Source organism: Martes martes (assembly GCF_963455335.1).
Source record: "Martes martes genome assembly, chromosome: 16".
In the NCBI taxonomy this organism is placed as follows: Eukaryota; Metazoa; Chordata; class Mammalia; order Carnivora; family Mustelidae; genus Martes; species Martes martes.
The window spans coordinates 29,815,813-29,834,034 of NC_137904.1; the positions used below are offsets into that span (position 1 = coordinate 29,815,813).

Sequence of the window (18,222 nt, forward strand, 5' to 3'; positions counted from 1 at the left end):
CGCTGAGAAGGTCTGGTGTTATTTCTTTAAACGTTTGGTAGCACTCATTTGATGAGAAATTCTGGTCCTGGAGTTTTCTTTTTGGAAGGCTTTTTTGTTTTATTTTTAAAGTAGGTTCCATGCATACTGTGGAGCCCAATGTGGGGCTCGAACTGGAAATCGAGACCCTGAGCTAAAATCAAGAGTTGGATGCTTAATCAGCTGAGCCACCCAGGTGACCCACATTGGAAGGTTTTTGATTCCTGATTGAATCTCTACTTGCTATAGCTTTGTTGAGATTTTCTTGGGCCAATTTAGGTAATTTTGTTCATTTCTAGGGATTTGCTCATTTCAGCTACAATATCTATTCTGTTGGCATACAGCTGTTCATAGGATTCTCTTATGTTTCCATTTCTGGAAGGCTGGTAGTGAAACCTTGATTTGTACTTCTGATTTTAGCCATTTGCATCTTTTTTGGGGGGGGGGGGTCAGTCTAGTGCGGTTTTAATTTTACGTGTGGGAGCAAAGCACTGTGAGATGTTGCAGACACTGCTAGCTCCATAACTAACAGCCATTTTTCCACCTCATGCTTTGTTGGCAGGAGCCTGATTTTGTTTAGGCACTGATCTCTTTCTCATAGGACTCAAGAATAAATCATGAGTAGTTTAACCCAATCACAATGTAGTGGTCCTACTCTGCTTGTCAGTGATTGATTCAGAGGTCACCAAATGACCTAGCTCTGGCCAATGAGATTCCAAGATAGGTGGCTGGGTGGCTCCTGAGAAAGTTTCCCTATCATTAAAGATAAAATACAGAGCTTGGAAAGGAAGTCTTTCTTCTGCCAGGCAATATGAAATCAGTATGTGATATTTCAAACCATGGCAGCATTCTTAACAACTACTTGGGAGCTGGTCAAAGTCAAAACCAGCACTGAGGACAGAGAAGCAGACATAAGGATAAAATTTAGTTCCTTGATAACCTATAGAATTATGAATTAACCTACCCCGGGGCACTTAATATTGTATTAATTATCTTTTTATCAAATTCTGGATATTTTTGGGGTGCCTGGGTGGCTCAGTGGGTTAAAGCCTCTGCCTTCGGCTCAGGTCATGATCTCAGGGTCCTGCGATTGAGCCCCACATCAGGCTCTCTGCTCAGCGGGGAGCCTGCTTCCCTCCCTCCCTCTCTGCTTCGCTCTCTGCCTGCTTGTGATCTCTGTTTGTCAAATAAATAAATAAATAATATTCAAATTCTGGGTATTTTTAGGGTATGCTGCTTATATAGGTGGCTGCTATCTTATTTGCCACACATGGCATTTACAACCTTTTTAGTGGACTTATTTTATTAGCAATATCCCTTTTGTATCAACTAATGGTTTTTATCCTGAATTTTGCTTTATTGCTAATACTGTTAACACTTTTTTTTTTTAAAAGATCTTATTTATTTATTTGACTGAGAGAGATCACAAGTAGGCAGAGAGGCAGGCAGAGAGGGAGGAGGAAGCAGGCTACCTGCTGAGCAGGGAGTCCAATGTGGGGCTTGATCCCAGGACCCTGGGACCATGACCAAAGCTGAAGGCAGAGGCTTTAACCCACTGAGCCATCCAGGTGCCCCTGTTAATACTATTTTAACAATATGTAGCTGGATTTCACTTTTTAACCCTCTTTGTAGATACCACATTTACACAGAGTAATTGAGTCCATTTACATATACTGTGATGATAGTCAAATTTGGTTTTAAGCTTATCATATTATTGTTCATTTTTCATTAGTAAGTTTTTTTTCATTTATCATACTTAATTATTTCCTCTCTTCTGTTTTTATCTCGTTTGGACAGTTTTCCTATCATTCTTACCCCCACTACCACTACCCTAATTTAAAATGTCTATCACACTTTTCCATTATATTAATTATAATATCCAACCCTAGCACTGATAAGGTCTGAACATGATAGCCATTCCTACTCTACTGAGCTTTTATTTGTTTAGAGAAATTCTATAAGTATTTTCCTCAAGTACATTAAGTGTACTGTACCCTATATATTTGAAAAATTTATTTTACCCTAAAAGTTGGTGAGGTACAGCATTTTCTCTCAATAACGGAGATATTCTATCTTATAGCTTCCAATTTCTATGTATTCTTTGATTTTAGGAACTCCAATTGTGTAGGGCTCAGGGTTCTTTTTAAATCTAGATTCAAGTCTTTCTCCCACCAGATCAGAAATTCCTTTTCACACTTAAAATTGAAAAATATATCAATACAATAATTGTGGTTATTTCTGGACAACAGGATTATAGATAATATTTATTCTCTTCCCAATTTTCTGTTACGTCCATAGAAAAAATAAAGACAGTAAGAAGAAAGCATTACTTCTAAACTACCTTGCCTTTCCTTTAAGTACTCTGTTAGAAAATATATTTTTAAAGAAAACAGTTATTTATAAGTAAAATACTAATCTTCTTATACATAATTCTAGAAATGCATCAAGAGTAAAAAACAAGGGGAGCCTGGGTGGCTCAGTGGGTTAAAGTCTCTGCCTTCAGCTCAGGTCATGATCCCAGGGTCCTGGGATCGAGCCCCACATCGGGCTCTCTACTCAGTGGGGAGCCTGCTCCCCCCACCCCTCTCTGCCTGCCTCTCTGCCTACTGTGATCTCTGTCAAATAAATAAATAAAATCTTTTTTAAAAAAAAGTAAAAAATAATACTCAAGAAAAACACATATTTATTTTACCAGCAACCAGTGCCTAGCACAGTTCTGAGTACACTGAGGCATTCAATAAATATTTGGTGAGTGAACAGAACACACAAGCTCTATGACAAAGTAAAAAATATTAAGCTAAGGTGATTATAGCAAGTTAACTATATTCTGGAGATTAGAGACAGGAGGCCAGACTAATGAAACATACAAATTATCACCTCAGAGATAACTGTTGGAGCACGCTTGAAGAGCTACAACTATAAAAGCCTCTAAGACCATTAGAGTAGGATCTGTTCCAACTTACCTCACACAACATTCTACTGCACGAAACCAATGAAGCATCTCATCATGTAGAGTACACAACTGAAGACAGGATAGAAAAACTTTCTCAGCATCACTGTACCAGCCTGCATCTGAAAGAAAGCCACCTAAAGGACAAGAAAACTAGTAACTTTAAATAATTTAATAATTAATCACTTAAAAGCTAAAGTGATATGCTTAAAATGAATATCATCTAAAATGAAAACAACCATAGTATTCAAGTTCTGTGTCTGGCCCAAAACAAAGATACTGTAAAACAAAACAAAACAAACAAAAACTTATAAACTAGGGGAATCAGAACAAAGTTGAGGCCTTGAATAAGGAGTCAAGAGTTTTAACCCTCTAAAAATACTCCATAGCCTATAAACTGACATTTTCTGGTTAATTAGCCATATATTCTAATGATCCCAACATTTTCAATTTTCAGGGCAAACATAACTTTTTAATCTCTCCATACCCAATTTCAAAAAAAAAACATCTCAATAAAGCTATCATTAAAAAAAAACATCTCCATCACTGCATACTTTTGGTATGAAGGTTTTTTTTTTTGGTAATTTTAGGATCCAGACCAATAATGTAACTATGAGTTTGTTAGAATTTCATTCTATCTCCAAGATGTTTCTTCAACCTGGCTCAGTACAATGGCCAGATACTGGTATAAATGTTTGTGGAGATGACAGAGGACCTCAATGAACACAAACCTTCCTGCCTTTCACTTTTGTTGATTCTAAAGTTGTTCTCCCAGAGATTTTTACACGACCCTCTAGGACTAAAGGGATGTCAACCTTAACATTCACTGAGATCACACACTCTTGTTATAGACATTCTCTGGTCATAATTCTTAGTTGCAATTTATATTCCATGGGACTACCAAAGGACAAATGCTGTTTTTTTTTGTTTTTGTTTTTTTTTTAAGAAAAAAAAAGTTCTGAAGTTCCTCCAGCAAACTGTCTATAACCAATACAAAGAATTATTCTAAGACTAAAGGAAATGATCATGAAAATGTGTTGGCAAAGAAAGTATATGTGCATGTATGTGTAAGACAGCTAAAACACATACATGCAAGTCAGAAGTTAAACATGAGAGTCTGTACTCATGGATTAGTTCTGTGTCCTGATGGTAATGACAGTTGTACAAATCTTTACATGGAATTAATCTCATGGAATACCGTTATGTGGAAATAACCTCAGACACTAGGGACACCTGGGTGGCTCAGTGGGTTAAGCCTCTGCCTTCAGCTCAGGTCATGATCCCAGGGTCCTGGGATTAAGCTCTGCCGGGACTCCCTGCAGAGCAGGGAGCCTCCTTCTCCCTTTCCCCCTGCTTGTGCTTGCTCACTCTCTCACCCTCTCTCTGACAAATAAATAAAATAAAATATTAAAAAAACACACACACACAGACACACATACACAAAAGTACATGCAAAAACTTGAAAATTAAATAAGGTCTATAGTCTAGTTAACAGTATTAAACCAGTGTCAATTCCTGGTTTTGATACTATAAATCTACAATCACTTAAAAAAAATTTTTTTTTAAAGATTTTATTTATTTGAGAGAGATAGAGAGAGAGAGAGTGAGAGCGAGCGTTGAGAGGGGAGAAGGTCAGAGGGAGAAGCAGACTCTCCGCAGAGCCGGGAGCCCGACGTGGGACTTGATCCCGGGACTCCAGGATCATGACCTGAGCCAAAGGCAGTGGCCCAACCGACTGAGCCACCCAGGTGCCCCTAAAAAAAATTTTTTTTAAGGACTGTATTTATTTGAGAGAGAGAGAGAAAGCATGTAAGCATGTGCCCACAAGTAGGGGGAGTGGCAGAGGGAGAATGGGGGAGTAGCAGAATTGGAGAAGAAGGCAGGGAGCCCAATGAGGGGCTCAATCTCAGGGTCCTGGGATCATGACATGAGCCTCGGGCAGAGGCCCAACCAACTGACCCACCCAGGCACCCCATCAAAAATATTTTTAAAAAGAAAGCGAGAAGGGCAACAACAACTTTAATAAGTAGTTGCCTGAAACTTAGTTATCTATGTAGATTTGTAAACAGCATATTAAATATTACATAAACCTTAAACATTTTTCTCTATGTAACATATAAAAACTTTACAGATCCCTTTCCCATGTGTGTTTTCAGTATTTTCTTAACATCCTCATGAGGAAATAAAAAATTATCCTTATTTTACAGCCTGAAAACTGAGGCTCCGAAAGGATTAAATCCCATGTCACAGCATATGGTAAGCTGGTGAAATAGGCTGCTGGCAGCATGACATGTGGCAAAATATATGGTATGGATCTACAGACAGGGGATTCTAAACTTTTAGTACACTACCAGCTATATGACTAGAGCAAGTTACTTAAATTTTCTGAATCCTTCCGCATTTGTAAGGTGCTATTAATATAATCACGATACTGAAATGTTGTGAGGATTTAGAAACATAACATTTAGGGGGCACCTGTGTGGCTGAGTCTGTTAAGCGTCTGCCTTTGGCTCAGGTCATAATCCCAGGGTCCTGGAATCAAGCCCCACATCAGGCTCCCTGCAGGGAGCCTGCTTCTCTCTCCCACTTGTGCTCTCTTGCTCACTCTCTCAAAAAAATAAATAAAATCTTTTTTTGTTTTTAAATAAATGCCTCCTGTAGTGTTTGGCTTAAAGTTACATTCAATAAATCACACTTAGTTTTTCTGATGTTTTTCTCACAACCTCCTTATGTAGACTTTTGGAATGTCCTCGAATCCTTTACTGTTAGTTAGTTTAATATGAGTTCTATTATAGGACAAAATACTCCTCTATTTTACTATTACTTACCTAAAACAAAGCCAACTTGAATGGCTTTTTCTTTTACTGCAGCATCTGATTCTGCTATGTAAGAGCACCGCCTACTGAATGAGTAGGCCAAGACCGAAGCAACTTTCACACCATGATCCATCAAAGCCTGGAAACAATGATGAAGCAAATGTCTGCAAGGTAAAAAAGGTTATTTTATAAAGGTAACATATCTTATAGTTTTAGAAAGTGCTAGCTTTCTTTTTAAAAAATAACAGTACCATTATTTTAAAACATGGAACAAGATAAAAAACCTTTTCTGCCTTACGAATTATGAGGCTACAATAATCCACAATTTAGCCTAGTATCTTTATTCAGAGGATCACTGAGTGATCCTTTATGTGTAAACTAATGGCAGTAAAAAGTAAAACTTTTTTTTTTTAAAAGATTTTATTTACTTATTTGACAGAGAAAGATCACAAGTAGGCAGAGAGGCAGGCAGAGAGAGGGAGAGAGAAGCAGATTCCCTCCTGAGCAAAGAGCCCGATGCAGGGCTCAATCCCAGGACTTGAGATCATGACCTGAGCCGAAGGCAGCGGCTTAACCCACTGAGCCACCCAGGCGTCCCTAAAACTAACTTTTAAAAACCAAATAATCTTAAAATTCAACAATAACCCAATTTAAAAATGGGCAATGGATCAGAAACAGAGAGTTCTCCAAAGAAAATATACAAATGACCAATAAGCACATGAAAAGATGATCAACACTATTAATCATTAGGGACATGCAAACCAAAATCACATTGAGATACCACTTCACACCCTGTAGGTGATTACTATTCTCAAAAAGTGATGGCAAAAATAGGTAAACACTGGAACTCTCATACATTGATGGTATGAATGTTAAAATGCTATAGCACCTATGGAAAATAGTTTTGAGGTTACTAAAAAAGTTAAACATGGGATGATCATATTTATATACCCTAGTTATATATACAAGAGAACTGAAAACATATGTCCACACAAAATCTTGTCCATAAGTGTTCAGAGCAGCATTATCAGAATAGCCAAATAGGCAAAATGTTCATCAACAGATGACTAAACAAAACACAGTATGTTCATACAATAGAAAACTATTCAGCCATAAAAGGAAAGAAGTACTGATACAAGCAACAACATGAATAAACCTTCAAAATATTATAAGTAAAAGAAGCCAGTTACGAAAGACCATATATTGTATGATTCCCTTTATATGATGTGTCTAGAATAGGTAAATTCAGAGACAGAAAGTTGATTAATGGTAGGCCAGGGTAAGAGGAAACAGGAAGTGACTGTTAATGGGTACAGGATTTCTTTTTGCGGTGATGAAAATGCTCTAGAATTAGAAAGTGGTGATGGTTGCAAAACCTTGTGAATACACTAAAAGACACTAAACTGTACAATTTAAAATGGTGAATGTGGTGGTATGTGAATTATATCTAAATAAAAAATTGTAAATAACAGAATCACTGCTTTGGATAAAGGGGAAAAAAGTCAAACTACATGCTTTTAGTTTTACAAATATATTAAACACTTACCAAGGGATTTGGACTTGGTGAAAGATAACCTGAGAGATGAAAGAGAGGTATTCCACTAAATCTTTACAATGGCCATGTTTAGTATTGTATAGAGAAATTCAAATCCCAGAAAGCTAACCTTTTCTTAAAGAACTTTTTTTTAAGGTTTTTATTTATTTATTTATTTCTCAGACAGAGATCACAAGTAGGCAGAGAGGCAGGCAGAGAGAGCTGGGGAAGCAGGCTCCCCGCTGAGCAGAAAGCCCGTTGCGGGACTCGATCCCAGGACCCCGAGATCATGACCTGAGCCGAAGGCAGAGGCTTAACCCACTGAGCCACCCAGGCGCCCCTTAAAGAATGTTTTTGAAAAAAGTTTTTCTGTAGCCTTCTTTACCAAAATGAAGTTCTCGTTTATGGTTTTTTGTTTTTTTTTTTAACAGATTTATTTTAATTATTCAACCAGCAATTTCTCTATAACACAAAGGCCACATTTCAAAGTTACCCCTGAATACTGAAATTTTGCTTATTATTTACCTGTTTATTATTACTATTTTTTTTAAGATTTTATTTATTTATTTGACACAGAGAGAGAGATCACAAGTAGGTAGAGAGGCAGGCAGAGAGAGAAAGAGAGAAGCAGGCTCCCTACTGAGCAGAGAGCCCGATGCGGGGCTCGATCCCAGGACCCTGGGATCATGACCTGAGCTGAAGGCAGAGGCTTTAACCCACTGAGCCACCCAGGCGCCCCACCTGTTTATCATTTTATCATTCTTCTCTAAAATACAAAATCCACCAAAAAGAGACACAGACTTTATTCACTGCTGTAATCCCAGATCTTCAACAGTACCTAACAAAGACTAGGCATTCAACAAGTATATACTTAGTTAATTTGTTGAACAAATGGAACTTGATAATGTTCTTATTAGAGACAGCAGTATTTTGTAAAAACTACATTCTTATTTTCCTAGAGTTAGGAAAAAGAAATGGCTTTTAAAGCAAATTCTGGGAAGAATGCTAAAGAGAAAAGCAGGTATAATCAAAGGCTGTGTCACTATACATGTATGTGGCTCTTACTACATGGTAACAGCTACCATGGGAAAGATTAATTCAATCTCATTTTCTTGAACACAAAAAGCAAGGTGGTACTGATGGTTTCAAATGGGAATGCACTTAATGCCAGTGAAGTACACCTAAGAAGTTACGATGGTAAAATTCAGATATGTATAGTTTACTATAATTTTTAAAAAGTGATTTTACCTTTTATCCAAAGCTCTCAATACTTTAGCAAAAACTTCCAATTCACAAAATTCACTGCCCAGTTGACATAAGCGTCCCTGTTGGTAAAGCTGAAATGAAAATGAAAAAGGTAATTTAAAAATGTTAATTTAAATTTCTACTTTAGTTATACTTACGGATATAATTTAATTGACTTAATATTTGATTATTTAATGGATACTACGCCAAGTCAGTATGATCACACAGCAGTATCAGGAAACATACGTCTGCTGCCTGAGAGAAATATAGCAGTAAAATAACAACTTTTAAGAGGGGAGAAGGGGCAGAGGGAGAGAGACAATCTGGGGCAAGCTCCATGCCCAGGGGCTCAATCTCACAACCCTCAGACCATGACCTGAGTAAAAACCAAGAGTCAACTGCTTAACTGACGGAGCCACTCAGGAGCCCCTAAATTAACAAATTTCTACAATTCATAAAAAACATTTTAATAGTTGTATATAAAGTTAAAAGTTAGTATTTATAAAATAGTATCTGGTACATGTTAAATACTACAAAGTGCTATATAATTATTTATTATATAAATTAAAAAGTTATGGGGTGCCTGGGTGGCTCAGTCAGTTAAGCATCTGCCTTTGGCTCAGGTCATGATCTTGGGGTCCCGGGATCTAGACCCATGTCAGGTTCCCCATTCAATGGGGAGTCTGCTTCACCCTTTCTCTCAAATAAAACCTTTAAATAAACATAAAAAATTATATACAAGAAACTTTTTTTTAAAACGATTTTATTTATTTATTTGACAGAGACCATAGGTAGGCAGAGAAGCAGGCAGAGAGAGGAGGAAGCAGGCTCCCCGCTGAGCAGAGAGCCCGACGCGGGGCTTGATCCCAGGACCCTGGGATCATGACCTAAGCTGAAGGCAGAGGCTTTAACCCACTGAGCCACCCAGGCGCCCCTACAAGAAACTTTTAAAATTAACTTTTCTTTAAACAAAACTAGACAGTTAATGTAAAATTATCAAAATTATAGCACAGATAATGTCCAAAAGCCAGAATGCTCAATATGCCCCACTAAAGGGCTCCTCAGACTACCACAAGAATCTCAGTTCAGTTCTGGGCATGAAACTTTACAAGCACACCAAAAGACATCTAAAGTAATCCAGGGGGGCACCTGGGTGGCTCAGTCGGTTAAGTGCCTGCCTTCAGCTCAGGTCCTGATCTCATGCGTCCTGGGACCAAATCCCAGGTTGGGCTCCCTGCTCAGTAGGGAATCTGTTCCTTCCTCTCCTGTTGCCCCTCTCCCTCTGTGCTCTCTCCCTCACTCTTTCTTGCTCTCTTAAATAAATAAAGTCTTAAAAAAAAATAATAAAGTATTCCAGGATGAAAAAAGAACTAAAAACAAAAAGTAATCCAAGATGGCAGGATTTCTAATCATGTTACAATCATTTATTCATTTTGCCTTTTTAGAACTTTTGTTTTAAACATTTATTTATTTGAGAGAGAGAGAGAGAGTACAAGTGAGCCTGTGGGCTTGGAAGGGGCAGAGGAAGAAGAAGAGGATCTCAAGCCAACTCCACACTGAGTAAGGAACATGATCTCATGACCTGGAGATCATGACCCGATCTGAAAGCAAGAGTTAAGCACTAAACTGACTGAGCCACCCAGGCATCCCTAGAACACCTTTTAAAAATGACATTTTAGGGTTGCCTGGTTGGTTCAGTAGAACATGCAGCTCTTGGGGTTGTGAGTTCAAGCCCCACATTGGGTGTAGGGATTACTTAAAATAAAAATCTTAAAAAAAAAAAAAAAGGAAAAAGAAAAAGAAAATTTAAACAAACGTGTTAAATGTTTATCACGAATAATACATGCACACAGTTAAAAAGAGACAAATAAATACCTCTGCTCCACTCCAGCTTCACCAGCTTTTGAATTTATATGTATTTTATAAATACAGTGCCTTAGAAGGCTTGAATTTTGTTTTATTAATTCACTTTATAGGCACTTAACTCTTAGCTCAGTTGATAGAACATGGGTTTCAGAAAGAGGACAAGATCTAGAATTCATTTGTCAAATGGGCCATTAACTTTGTGCTAGGAAAATATACCACAAGCTCAGTCAGCCAGTTCTCGGGCCTAAATCACTAGTCTCTATGGAAGCCAGGTCAAATTAGGTAGATACTTTAATGCAAATCAATAAGGATAACTCTGAAAAATCCCTAACTCCTGAAGGGGAGAACAGATAAGGGACCACCACATGCCCAGGAAGGGAAGGTAGAAATGTTATTTTCACATAAAATGGTCAGATAGTCGTATTAACAGTAAAACTTTAAAATGGATGCATTCCTAGAGATGTATGAACTACCAAAACTGGGAGTGCCTGGGTGGCTCAGTGGGTTAAAGCCTCTGCCTTTGGCTCAGGTCATGATCTCAGGGTCCTGGGATCGAGTCCCGCATCGGGCTCTCTGCTCAGCAGGGAGCCTGCTGCCGCCCCCTCTCTGCCTGCCTTTCTGCCTACTTGTGATCTCCCTCTCTGTGTCAAATAAATAAATAAATAAATCTTTAAAAAACAAAAAAACAAAAACAAAAACAAAACAAAACAAAAAAACAACTACCAAAACTGAACCAGGAAAAAATAGAAAACCTGAACAGACCCATAACCAGTAAGGAGATTGAAGCAGTCATCAAAAATCTCCCAACAAACAAGAGCCCAGGGCCAAAGGGCTTCCCAGGGGAATTCTACCAAACATTTAAAGAAAAATTAATATCTGTTCTCCTGAAACTGTCCCAAAAAAGTAGAAATGGAAGGAAAACTACCAAACTCATTTTATGAGGCCAGCATTACCTTGATCCCCAAACCAAAGACCCCATCAAAAAATTACAGACCAATATCCTTGATGAACGCAGATGCGAAAATTCTCACCAAAATACTAGCCAATAGGATCCAACAGTACATTAAAAGGTTATTCACCACGACCAAGTTGGATTTGTTCCAGGGCTACAAGGCTGGTTCAACACCCGCAAATCAATCAATGTGATACAATACATTAATAAAGAAAAGAACAAGAACCATATATGATACTCTCAATAGATGCTGAAAAAGCATTTGACAAAGTACAGCATCCTTTCTTGATCAAAACTCTTCAAAGTGTAGGGACAGAGGGTATACTCTTCAATATCACCAAAGCCATCTATGAAAAACCCACAGCAAATATCATTCTCAATGGAGAAAAACAGAGCTTTTCCGCTAAGGTCAGGAACACGGCAGGGATGTCCATTATCACCATGCTATTTAACATAGTACTAGAAGTCCTAGCCTCAGCAATCAGACAACAAAAAGAATTAAAGGCGTCCAAATCAGCAAAGAAGAAGTTAAACTGTCACTCTCTGCACATGATATGATACTTTCTATGGAAAACCCAAAAGACTCCACTCCGAATTTGCTAGAATTTGTATAGGAATTCAGTAAAGTGTCAGGATATAAAATCAATGCACAGAAATCAGTTGTGTTTCTGTACACCAACAACAAGACAGAAGAAAGAGAAATGAAGGAGTCGATTCCATTTACAATTGCACCCAAAACCAAAAGATACCTAGGAATAAACCTAACCAAAGAGGCAAAGAATCTGTACTCAGAAAACTATAAAGTATCCATGAAAGAAACTGAGAAAGACACACAAAGAAATAGAAAAATGTTCCATGCTCATGGACTGGAAGAACAGATATTGTGAAAATATCTATGCTACCTAAAGCAATCTATATGTTTAATGCAATCCCCATCAAAGTATCATCAATTTTTTTTGAAGAAATGGAACAAATAATCCTAAAATTTATATGTAATCAGAAAAGACCTCGAATAGCCAGAGGAATATTGAAAAAGAAAGCCAAAATTGGTGGCATCACAATTCCAGACTTCAAGCTTTATTACAAAGCTGTCATCATCAAGACAGTATGGTACTAGCACAAAAACAGACACACGGATCAGTGGAACAGAACAGAGAGCCCAGAAATAGACCCTCAACTCTATGGTCAACTAATCTTCAACAAAGCAGGAAAGAATGTCCAATGGAAAAAAGACAGTCTCTTCAACAAACGGTATTGGGAAAATTGAACAGCCACATGCAGAAAAATGAAACTGGACCATTTCCTTACACCACACACAAAAACAGACTCCAAATGGATGAAAGACCTCAATGTGAGACAGGAATCCATCAAAATCCTTGAGGAGAACATAGGCAGCAACCTCTTCGACCTCAGCCACAGCAACTTCTTCATTGAAACATTGCCAAAGGCAAGGGAAGCAAGGGCAAAAATGAACTATTAGAACTTCATCAAGATCAAAAGCTTTTGCACAGCAAAGGAAACAGTCAACAAAACCAAAAGACAACTGACAGAATGGGAGAGGATATTTGCAAAGGATGTATCAGATAAAGGGCTAGTGTCCAAAATATATAAAGAACTTATCAAACTCAACACCCAAAGAACAAATAATCCAATCAAGAAATGGGCAGAAGACATGAACAGACATTTCTGCAAAGAAGACATCCAGATAGCCAACAGACACATGAAAAAGTGCTCCACATCACTCAGCATCAGGGAAATACAAATCAAAACCACAATGAGATACCACCTCACACCAGTCAGAATGGCTAAAATTAGCAAGTCAGGAAACGACAGATGCTGGTGAGGATGCAGAGAAAGGGGAACCCTCCTACACTGTTGGTGGGAATGCAAGCTGGTGCAGCCACTCTGAAAAACAGCATGGAAGTTCCTCAAAAAGTTGAAAATAGAGCTATCCTATGACCCAGCAATTACACTACTGGGTATTTACCCTTAAGATACAAAAGTAGTGATCCGAAGGGGCACGCGCACCCAAATGTTTATAGCAGCAATGTCCACAACAGCCAAACTATGGAAATAACCTAGATGTCCATTAACAGATGAACGGATAAAGAAGATGTGGTGTATATATATACAATGGAATACTATGCAGCCATCAAAAGAAATGAAATCTTGCCATTTGCGATGACGTGGATGGAACTAGATAGAGGGTATTATGCTGAGCGAAATAAGTTAGTCAGAGAAAGACAATTATCATATGATCTCCCTGATATGAGGAATTTGAGAGGCAAAGTGGGGGGTTTGAGGGGTAGGGAAGGAAGAAAATGAAATAAGATGGGATCAGGAGGGAAACAAACCATAAGAGAAAACCATAATCTCACAGAACAAACTGAGGATTGCAGGGGGGAAAGACAGGGTGGTTGGGTTATGGACACTGGGGAGGGTTATGTGCTATCATGAGTGCTGTGAAGTGTGTAAGCCTGATGAGTCACAGACCTGTACCCCTGGGGCAAATAATACATTATATGTTAATTAAGAAAAATTGAAAAAACAAAAACAAAAAACAGTAAAACTTTGTAAGGAAAGATTTGTTAATTTTGGAGGTGATTATATTTTCTGCTATAGTAAGAGCTTCTAGGAATGTACACAGTAAAATTCAGTGTTACTAACCACTGTCATACTTTGACTATTAACCAACAGAGAATAACTCGGGGAAAATAAATCTGAGTATTTATAACATAAGCCCTATTCGGGGGCTTAACAATGTGATAAATTTCTGATCTGGGGCAGAAAAACAAATGTACTTAACAAAATAAATATATACACACTCCAAAAACAGTATAGAACAAAAAAATTTTTGCTTACCAAAATAACTCATCATTAGCAAACTTAAGGCTTAGCATTTCTTTTAAGATAGGAGAAATGAAAACAAGTTGTACAACTTTTTTGCCTATACTCACTAGGTCAAAAAGAGACAACCTTGTATGTTCTACAACTCAAAATATCCCTTTAATGACTAAAAATGTATATATCCTACTAAATGGGGTTTGAAACTAAAATTTAAGATTTTTATTTATTTATTTATTTGACAGACAGAGATCACAAGTAGGCTGAGAGGCAGGCAGAGAGAGAGGGAAACAGGCTTCCCGCTGAGCAGAGAGCCCGACTCGGGGCTCGATCCCAGGACCCTGGGATCATGACCTGAGCCGAAGGCAGAGGCTTAACCCACTGAGCCACCCAGGCGCCCCTTGAAACTAAAATTTAGAGAAGTTACTTCCTTAGTTAAAATTATAAGTATATCATAAACATGCCCTTATTAACATAACACCCCCCCTTTACTCAACTATTCAATTTTTCTAGCTACAAATGGGTTCATATTTAAATTCTGGGAAGAGTTTAATGATTTGTTTAAAATTATCCTTATCAGGTTTATGAAAAAAAAAAAAAGCAAATTTACACATTCTATGAACAGGATTTCTGGACACTGATTCAGATTAAAAACAGCATTTAATGCTTACAAAGATCTAGTATGTGCCAGGCACTGTTCGAAGTGCTTTTCATAAGTACTCATTTTTCACAGTTAAGGAAATTGAGGCATGTAAAGTTAAATAACCTGATCAAAACCACACAATTAAGAAGTGGTAAAACGGCCGTCGCTCGCCAACGCCAGCGCTGCCTCTCGCTCGCCGAGCTCCAGCCGAAGGAGAAGGGGGGTAAGTAAGGACGTTTCTGTACCATGGCTCGTACAAAGCAGACTGCCCGCAAATCGACCGGGGGTAAAGCTCCAAGGAAGCAACTGGCTACAAAAGCCGCTCGCAAGAGTGCGCCCTCTACCGGAGGGGTGAAGAAACCTCATCGTTACAGGCCTGGTACTGTGGCACTCCGTGAAATTAGACGTTATCAGAAGTCCACTGAACTTCTGATCCGCAAACTTCCTTTCCAGCGTCTGGTGCGAGAAATTGCTCAGGACTTCAAAACAGACCTGCGCTTCCAGAGTGCAGCTATTGGTGCTTTGCAGGAGGCAAGCGAGGCCTATCTGGTGGGCCTCTTTGAAGACACCAACCTGTGTGCTATCCATGCCAAACGTGTCACAATTATGCCAAAAGACATCCAGCTAGCGCGCCGCATACGTGGAGAACGTGCTTAAGAATCCACTATGGTGGAAAACATTTCATTCTTTAAAAAAAAAAAAAAAAAAATTCTCTTCTTCCTGTTATTGGTAGTTCTGAATGTTAGATATTTTTTTTCCATGGGGTCAAAAGGTACCTAAGTATATGATTGCAAGTGGAAAAATAGGGGACAGAAATCAGGTATTGGCAGTTTTTCCATTTTCATTTGTGTGTGAATTTTTAATATAAATGCGGGGACATATAAAGCATTAATGCAAGTCAAAATGTTTCAGTGAACACGTTTCAGCAGTTCAACTTTATAACAATTATAAATAAACCTGTTAAATTTTTCTGGACAATGCCAGCATTTGGATTTTTTTAAAACAAGTAAATTTCTTATTGACGGCAACTAAATGGTGTTTGTAGCATTTTTATCATACAGTAGATCCATCCATTCGCTATACTTTTCTAACTGAGTTGTCCTACATGCAAGTACATGTTTTTAATGTTGTCTGTCTTCTGTGCTGTTCCTGTAAGTTTGCTATTAAAATACATTAAACTATAAAAAAAAAAAAAAAAAGAAGTGGTAAAACACAAATCTGGCCCCAGGCAGTCTGTCTTTACATCTATGTTCTTAATAATTTACACTAGACTGCCTCTTGAAGATAATCTATCAGGAACTAAGAGTACACATAAGAGGGTAATGTTTAATAATTTATAGAAGATTTAAAGAGTAATTCCTTCACAGACTCATATGGCTTATAGAGTAGAGTTCTTGGTAATGATTCTGTTAGATTTTTAAAATGTAACTTATTTCAGTTCATTCTTACAGTGTTCCATATTTTTTTTTTTTAAGATTTTATTTATTTGCCAGAGACAGAGAGCAATAGTAAGTGTGAGTGCACACAAGCAGGGGAGAGTGGCAGGCAGAGGGAAAAACAGGCTCCCCACTGAACAAGAAGTCCCATGCAAGACATCATGGGATCATGACCTGAACCCAAGACAGCCGCTTAACCAACGAAGCCACCCAGGCACCCCAACAGTGTTTCATATTCTGCATGCAATGAATAATGAGGCTATTAAAGGGCTCTTATCAACTACTTTTAGCTATTGGTTCTTTAAGGAAAAATAGCTTATTTTTAGAAGTAGGTAAATTACCTCCCAACAGATACAAAAACAGACAATAAAATACAACTAGAACAGGGGTGCCTGGATGGCTCAGTCAATACGACTCTTGATTTCAGCTCAGGTCATGATCTCAGGGTTGTGAGATCAAGCCCCACAGCCAGCTCGTGCTGGGCATGGAGTCTGCTTAAAATTCTCTCTCTGTCAGGGCACCTGGGTGGCTCAGTGGGTTAAAGCCTATGCCTTCCACTCAGGTCATGATCCCAGGGTCTTGGGATCGAGCCCTGCATTTGGCTCTCTGCTCAGCGGGGAGCCTGCTTGCTTCCCCCTCTCTCTGTCTCTGCCTGCTTCTCTGCCTACTTGTGATCTGTCTGTCAAATAAATAAATAAAATCTTAAAAAAAAAAAAAAAAGATTCGTCTCTGCCCCTCTCCCCCACTTAAAAAATAAAAAAACAAAAAAACAACAAAAACCCACCTACAACAATACTATACAGGTATGAAGACAGACCAATCAATGTACCAAAATGCAAAACTCAACATATGATGAAAGAAAAAAAATTTTTTTAATTTTTTATTATTATTTTTTTATAAACATAATTTTTTAAAAAGATTTATTTATTTATTTGACAGACAGAGATCACAAGTAGGCAGAGAGGCAGGCAGAGAGAGAGAGGAGGAAGCAGGCTCCCTGCTGAGCAGAGAGCCTGATGCAGGGCTGGATCCCAGGACCTGGGATCATGACCCGAGCCGAAGGAAGAGGCTTTAACCCACTGAGCCACCCAGGCGTCCCCATATAATGTATTTTTATCCCCAGGGGTACAGGTCTGTGAATCACCAGGTTTACACACTTCACAGCAATCACCATAGCACATACCCTCCCCAATGTCCATAACCGCCCCCCCCCCAAGCAACCCTCAGTTTGTTTTGTGAGATTAAGAGTCACTTATGGTTTGTCTCCCTCCCGATCCCATCCTGTTTCATTTATTCTTCTCCTACCCCCTAACCCCCATGTTGCATCTCCACTTCCTCATATCAGGGAGATCATGTGATAGTTGTCTTTCTCCGACTGACTTATTTCACTAAGCATGATACCCTCTAGTTCCATCCACGTCGTCGCAAATGGCAAGATTTCATTTCTTTTGATGGCTGCATAGTATTCCATTGTGTATATATACCACATCTTGAAAGAAAAATTTTTTAAATCACTGAAGTAGTTAATAAAAAGTACATAAAGATGGGGAAGCAAAGAAAGATGCCTCCTGATTAAATATAGCAAAAAAAAATTTATTTTCAACTTAAATCACAGTAATGATAAAAGTCACCTGGTAACACTGCCTTTCAAAACATAACACAGACAAAAATAATCAAGTAAGAGATAAGTGATTACACAAAACCTTAAAATGCCCATAAATATAGACTATTATAAACAATTTTAAATATAACAAAACTGAGTAAAATTAATAATACACACATATAAGAGTTAATATCTTTAAGACACAAAGGGATGAAACTCCTGGTGATGTTTTAGTATATGTGCTGCTGAAGCGAGCACTCCTGGTGATGTTTTAGAAGCAAAGGCTTCCAAAGACGAGTGTAAAAATCTTGTAAC

At 38.2% G+C, this 18,222-nt stretch overlaps 2 protein-coding genes across 2 annotated transcripts in view; one reads left to right on the forward strand and one right to left on the reverse strand.

Annotated features, from left to right (window-relative positions):
• APPBP2 (amyloid beta precursor protein binding protein 2) overlaps positions 1-18,222 on the reverse strand; it is a 62,103-nt gene that overhangs the window by 23,102 nt on the left and 20,779 nt on the right. The window contains exons 2-4 of the mRNA XM_080827558.1: positions 8,567-8,655; positions 5,797-5,948; positions 2,982-3,105 (exon numbers count right to left, since the gene is read on the reverse strand). Of these exons, the coding sequence (XP_080683684.1) occupies positions 2,982-3,105; positions 5,797-5,948; positions 8,567-8,655 (365 nt within the window). The remainder of the gene's footprint in view (positions 1-2,981; positions 3,106-5,796; positions 5,949-8,566; positions 8,656-18,222) is intronic.
• On the forward strand, positions 15,033-15,846 carry LOC308356650 (histone H3.3A). Its single transcript, XM_080825778.1, has one exon. The coding sequence runs from the start codon at positions 15,115-15,117 to the stop codon at positions 15,523-15,525; it is 411 nt and encodes a 136-aa protein (XP_080681904.1). The 5' UTR covers positions 15,033-15,114; the 3' UTR covers positions 15,526-15,846.

What these genes read in the sequence shown, in the direction of transcription:
- LOC308356650 (XM_080825778.1), top strand. Translation starts at nt 15,115, where the DNA reads ATGGCTCGTACAAAGCAGACTGCCCGCAAATCGACCGGGGGTAAAGCT.